The sequence below is a fragment of the Chiloscyllium punctatum genome, chromosome 22 (assembly GCF_047496795.1).
Source record: "Chiloscyllium punctatum isolate Juve2018m chromosome 22, sChiPun1.3, whole genome shotgun sequence".
Lineage (NCBI taxonomy): Eukaryota > Metazoa > Chordata > Chondrichthyes > Orectolobiformes > Hemiscylliidae > Chiloscyllium > Chiloscyllium punctatum.
Window position 1 is genome coordinate 37033406 of NC_092760.1, and position 7066 is coordinate 37040471.

At 43.3% G+C, this 7066-nt stretch overlaps 1 protein-coding gene across 5 annotated transcripts in view; it reads right to left on the minus strand.

Moving 5' to 3' along the window:
* LOC140493511 (protein phosphatase 1 regulatory subunit 12A-like) overlaps positions 1-487 on the minus strand; it is a 160487-nt gene extending 160000 nt beyond the window's left edge. For 2 of the 5 annotated variants that reach the window (XM_072592017.1, XM_072592018.1), the window contains exon 1: positions 41-487. In XM_072592017.1, coding sequence (XP_072448118.1) covers positions 41-307 — 267 coding nt within the window. In that variant the 5' untranslated portion in view covers positions 308-487. The remainder of the gene's footprint in view (positions 1-40) is intronic. The other 3 variants (XM_072592019.1, XM_072592016.1, XM_072592020.1) reach the window with 2 other exon arrangements.
* Between the last annotated feature and the right edge of the window lie 6579 nt (positions 488-7066).

Genomic DNA, 7066 nt, shown 5'->3' on the forward strand with positions numbered 1-7066 from the left:
CCCCTGGGAAGTTGAAGCTGGTGTGCGTGTGTTTGTGTACCTGGTGCAGGGCGGTCAGTCCGTCCACATTGGTGTAGTTGATGTCAGCTCCTTGCAGCAGCAGCTTCTCCACCTCCTCCCGGTCCCCGCTCGAACAGGCGGCCAGGAACACTGCGCCCTCGGCGAACTTGACCCGCAGCTGCTTGGTGCGGGGCCGCTCCGACTCGCGGTCGGTATCCGAGCCCAGCCAGCGCTTCAGCTGCTCCTTCCTCTTGTGCCTGGCGTTGTCACTGCGGGCCTGGTCCCTCTCCCGATCCTCAGCCGCCATCTTCCACTCAACTCAACCGGGAGTGCCCCGAAATCCCAGCTCCAGTCTCCGCCACACAGCCCTGCGCCATCTACACACCCTCTATATACATTACAGCCCGAGGAGCAGCCAACCTACAGCATCCGCGCTCAGCCACACCATATACATCTCAGCGCTCTCTCTCTCACACACACACACATACACACAAACCTGCGCCATCTAGTCACATCCCTTATACACTGCAGCCTGGCTTCCACCTCTTACCCAGTGCTGTCCTAGACCCTAAACCACAGAGATCATCAGATCCACATATCCAACCCAATATCATACTCAGATCCCTTCCCCACACTGATATTATCAGATCCACATACCCGACCCAATATCACATTCAGATCCCTTCCCCACGTCGGTGAACCAGATCCATAAAGCCAACATCACATTCAGATCTCTTTGCCACAGAAGTTACCAGATCCATATACCAAAAGCCATCTAAAATAAAACAGAGAGCTGCCAATGCTGAGATTTGAAACAAACAAAAATAAATTGCTGGAGAAACTCAGTAGGTCTGGTAACATCTGTGGAGAGAAAGCAGAGCTGATATTCCAACTCCAGTGACTGGGCTGGAATTTCTCCAGCAATTTCTGTTTTCGTATCACATGCAGATCCATCCAATTGTTCAGTTTCAATTACTGTCACAAACCTGACATTCAAACATCTATTCAGTGTGAATTATAGGCGATACAGATCAACAAGGCCCAACACATCAACACAATTATACCACACAGAAAAAGGCCCTTCAGCCCATCATGTTTGCACTCGTCCACACCATCCACCTAAATGTTCTAATTCCATTTTCTAGTACTTACCTCATACCCTTGTATGCTTTGGCAATGCAATTACACATTTAGAAGTTTCTGCCTCTGCCACTCTCTATATGTCCTTCTAACATGACCATCCTTGGCTTCCTCCTTTGCCACAACAAACCAAATGGCAAATTAGTGGGATGATACCTCATCTTCTGCCTGGGCAGCCTCCAGCCCAGAGGACTCAACATTGAGTTCTCCTATTTCAAATAAATCTCTCTTCCCTTCCCCAGACTCCCTTCCCAGACCCTCCCCCTCCCTTATCAAATTCATTCCTCCCTTGACCACCCAGGTATAGACTCTGCCTGTCTTCATCTATCCTGACTTCACCACCCTATACCCCCACCCCCTTTATCTGCAGCTACCCCCACACTCATCCCCAGTCCTTATGAAAGGTTACAGCTGAAACATCAACTTCTCCACCTCCTGATGCTGCTTGGCTTGCTGTGTTCTTCCAGCCTCCTGCCTGTCTACTCTGCCACTCTTACAGGTAGGTTCCAAACACTTGTATATAGATACATTTTATATCACTCATTCAGAAATATTAATACACACTTTGGAGTGAGTGGGATTTACAAACAGATGAACAAGAAACCACAGGCCACTGCTCCTTAAGCCTCCTCCAGCACTCAATAAGATCATAGCTAACTTGAACCTCGGCCACTGGTTCAGAAGTAGGGACAGTATCATTGCACCACAAGTGCCCTTTCAACATTTATATATCCATTCTTATTCATGTGGTGTGGATATTGAAGGCAAGACCTGCATTTATACCCCATCGCAAATTGCCCTTGAGAAGGTGGTAATGAGCTGCCTTCTTCATTGCCATACCCAGAGTGTTGTTGGGGAAAGGGTACAGGATTCTGGCCCAGTGGTGGCAAGGAGATACAATAAAGTTTGAAGTCAGGTCAGTGTGTGACTCAGAAGGGAACTTGTAGATGATGATCCTCCCATGCATCTGCTATCCTAGTCTGTTGAAGTGGTAGACGTCCAGATTTGGAAGACACTGTCAAAACAGCCTTGGTGAGTTGCTACAGTCCACCTTGTATATGTTACACATTGCTGCCAATTGCATTGGTGGCGGTGGTAATAAATGTTTAAGATGATGGTGTGGTGCAAATCAGACAGACAGTTTTGCACGACATGATGTCAATGTCCATGAGCATTGTTGGAGCAGTATTCATTCAGGCAAGTGGAGAAAATCTCAGGACAGTGAAGATGATGTTTGGTATGCTTTCCTTTATTGGTCAGAGTATTGAGTACAGGAGTTGGGAGGTCATGTTGCGGCTGTACAGGACATTGGTTAGGCCACTGTTGGAATATTACATGCAATTCTGGTCTCCTTCCTATCGGAAAGATGTTGTGAAACTTGAAAGGGTTTAGAAAAGATTTACAAGGATGTTGCCAGGGTTGGAGGATTTGAGCTATAGGGAGAGGCTGAACAGGCTGTTTAGCCTGGAGCGCCAGAGGCTGAGGGGTGACCTTATAGAGGTTTACAAAATTATGAGGGGCATGGATAGGATAAATAGGCAATTTTTTTTTCCCCTGGAGTTGGGGAGTCCAGAACTAGAGGGCATAGGTTTAGGGTGAAAGGGGAAAGATATAAGAGAGACCTAAGGGGCAACTTTTTCACGCAGAGGGTGGTACGTGTAGGGAATGAGCTGCCAGAGGATGTGGTGGACGCTGTACGATTGCAACATTTAAGAGGCATTTGGATGGGTATATGAATGGGAAGGGTTTGGAAGGATATGGGCTGGGTGATGGCAGGTGGGAATAGATTGGGTTGGGATATCTGGTCTGCATGGACTGGTTGGACCGAAGGGTCTGTTTCCATGCTGTACATCTCTATGACTCTATGACTCCAGAAATGTCTTGTAGATGTGGACCAGCCTTTGAGATGTCAAGTGGTGACTTACCCACCATAGAACTTCCAGCTCAACCTGCTCTTTTAGTTACAATGCATCTTTATATGTCTGATCCAGTTCTCAATCCAACTCCCAGGAAGTGGATGCTGGGGGTTTCACCTGTGGTGATTCCATTGCACATTGACAGGAGATAGTTCTCTGATTAGATGTTGCCATTACCTATCACTTGTGTGGCATAAGTATGCAAACACAGATTGCATCAGTATCTTGGAAGCTGAAAATGGTACTGAGCATTGTGGAATCAATAGCAATCATCCCCACTTCTGACCTTAGAATGGAAAGAAAGGTCATTGATAAAGTAACTGAAGATGGTTGGTTACTACCTTAAGATCATAAAACATAGGAACAGAAGTAGACATTTCAGCCCAGCAATTCTCTCTGCCACTTGATGAGATCATGGATGATGTGAAAATCCTCAGCACTATTTTCCTGCCATTCCCCATAATTCTTGACTTCTTTCCTGATTAAAATCTGTCCATCTCAGTCCTGAACATACTTAATGACCCAGCATCAATAGTTCTAAATGGTAAAGAATTCCCCAGATTCATCAACTAGTGAGAGAAAACTTCCTCTTAAACGTGCAACTCCATATCCTGAGATTATGCGGTCTAGTCCTAGATGTTCTCATAAGGGGAAACAATCTTTCCATATCTACCCTGTGAAGTCTTCTAAAAATCTTACACACATTCCTGATGAAGGGCTTATGCCTGAAACGTTGACTCTCCTGCTCCTTGGATACTGCCTGACTGGCTGTGCTTTCCAGTGCCACACTTTTTGACTTTGATCTCCAGCATTTGCAGTCCTCACTTCCTCCAAAGAATCTTAACATGTTTCAAAAAGGTCACCTCTCATTCGTCTGTATTCCAAAGAGGACAAACCCAATATACTCAACCACTCATTATCGACAGTGCCTTCATACCTGGTGTCAGTCACTTGAATCTTCTCTGGACTGCTTTCAACGTCCGTATATTTCTTTAGGTAAGTACCTGTTTACAGTATTTCAGCTGTCACTTGACTGGTGCCTTGTGTTGTTTTAAGAAAATCTCTCTACTTAACAAACAAAAATGGAAATCGCTGGAGAAACTCAGCAAGTCTGACAGCATCTGTGAAGAGAAAACAGTGTTAAGGTTTTTAGTCCAGTGTCCCTTCCTTCAGAAGGGAAGGCAGTAATCTGAAGAAGGGTCACTGGATTTGAAATATGAATTGTTTTCTCTCCATAGATGCTGCCAAATATGCTGAATTTCTCCAGAACTTGCAGTTTTGTTTGTGTCAGATCTCCAGCATTCTCTCTACTTTTGTACTCCATTCCCTTTGCAATAGAGTCCAAAATTTCTTGCCCTCCTTGTTACCTGCTGAACATGGATACCAGCGTTTTGTGATCCATGGGTGAGCACTCCAAATTCTACTGTTCCGTGGCCATCTGCAGTCTTTCTTCATGTGAATGATACTCAACTCCTCTAGTCTCCCTGCACAAGTGTCTAATCTGGCTTTGCCCAATACTATATTCCATCTGCCACGTGTTTTGATGAACTCCTGCAGAGATGGCTTGGAGCTCAAGTGGCTTATCTCCAACAACCATAATCATCTTCCTTTGTGCTAGGTATGGTTTCAACCAACAGATCATTTTCCCAATTCCAACTGACTTTAATCTTGCCATGGTTCATCAATTACATTCTATGCACTCAATCTCTCAAAACATCTACACACATTTATTATAAAGTACATAATAAATTCAACCCCATAATCTGCACCATCCATGCACATCGAATATAAATGATTGCACATATACCTAAACCTCAAATGATTAAGGATCATTCCAAGCATATTCAATTTAAAATCACCCAATGCACCCTGCACCAATTAAAAACAATAAAGCATAAACAATATACACATCCTCACAAGGCCCAAAACAGTCCATATTCAAAGTAACATGTTATAGAGCTAATTTGTGCCACAATCAAAGGACTAGAACCTTATGCTCGAAACATCGACCCTCCTGCTCCTCAGTTGCTTGACCGGCTGTGTTTTTCTAGGACAACACTTAGTGACTCTGATCTCCAGCATCTGCAGTCCTCACTTTCTCTAAATTCTGCCATTTCCAGTCATAAGTGATAACAGACAGCGGAACAATGGACAAGAGAAGGAAACTCCATTAACACTCCCAGTGTTGATGATAAAGGATCATGACATGAATGCAAAAGAGAAGGTTGAAGACACCTTCAATTAAAAGCAGTAAGTGGATAATCTATTTCAATCTCCTCCTTTAGTTCCCAGCCCTACAGATGCTGAGAGTTCTTTGATAAATTGATTCATTCTGTTTGATACGAAGAAATGGCTGAAGACATCATCCATCCAGCAACATCTGAACTATAGTGCTGAAGATGTGCTCCAGAAGCTGCTCTAGTACAGTCAGTTTTTCTATAACGCAATGGTTGCATTCTTGTGCAACCCCGCATTATAGGAATATCATGTTTTAGAAACAGTGCTTAAAGTGTTGATATTGTAATCACATTGCACCCAACAAACATGTTAAGAAGTCTGCTCTGTAGAAACAGTGTCCCTAATTCAATCAATCGTGTTACAGCAAATTTGCACTGATGAAACTCAGGTTATAACAGAATGACCTGTATAGCTTTGGTACCAACATCTGCCTCACAATGTGGAAAAATGCCCTGGTATTTTCTGTCCTCAAAAACCAAAGACAGTTTCACTGTAACCAATTACTGTCCCAACAATCCATTCCATTCTCCAAGTTCCTCTATCTCCATGAAATCTGTCTTAATGATGCAAAATCCACAGTGTTTCTGAGATACCATCTTCCTCAATCAATGTTTTTTTCCCCCTCCACTGTGGTTGACAAGGCTTTTGAACATGTTTACCACTTTTCCTGCACTTACACTCTCATACCTTCCTTTCGTTCCACAACACTTGTTCTCATTTTCAGCCTATCTGCCTTTGTATTAATTGGATCATTTTCAGCCATTTTTGCCACTTTCAGTCTGTTGCCACTAGAAAATACATCTTCCCCTCCCCTTTCAGCATTCCTCAATGATAGCCTAGTCCATTCTTAGTCAGCCCAATAACCCATCCCATCTGCCCTTTTCCTCCCCTCTCTTCAGTGTCCATAGCCCCAAACACTCGTTCCGCATGAAGCAATGATATACATGCATTTCTTTTAATCTAGTCTACTGTATTTGCTTCTCACAGTTTGGTCTGCTTTAGTAGTTGGGAGATCAAACAAAGACAGAGTGATCACTTTGCAAAATATCTGTGAACACTCTATAAACATGGTTCTGAGCTTCCAGTGGCCTGTCATTTTAATTCTCTACCAATCCTGTCCTTGACCTCATGCACTGTTCCAGTGTAGCTCAACATAAGAAGAACAGCAGTTCATTCTTTGATGAGACAGCTTACCCCTCAGGACTTTGGAGGGGTAATGGTATTATGGCAATGTCACTGGAACAATAATCCAGACAAATGTTCTGGGGACATGGGTTCAAACTATGGCAGATGGTAAGATTTAAATTCAATAAATATTCAGAATTAAAAATTAACCTATTGCCAACCATATGCCATCTGGTTCACGAATCACCTTTATAGAAAGAAATCTGCCATTCTTATCTGTTCTGGCGAGTCCAGACACATAGCAACGTGGTTGATCCTTTACTGCGATCAGGGCAAATAGGGATGGGCGAGAAATGCAGCCCACATCCCATGAATGAATATAATTTTATTTAAATTCTAATATTTTTTAAAACTCAACAATTTCAGACCATAATCTTGGTACCCATTTGGTTTCTCTTGCTTTTTCATGCTTCAGCTCATCTCACATTTTGCGTGCATTCAACAGCAAATTTTCTCTTGGAACATCTTTTCTTAACCCATCGCCATTCCACTCCGAAAGAAATTAAAATATCTAATGAGCAATGAAATGCAATGCAGAAAAGTCTGAGAGAGGCAATAAACAGTATCAGTCAAAGCCTTTTGGAGTT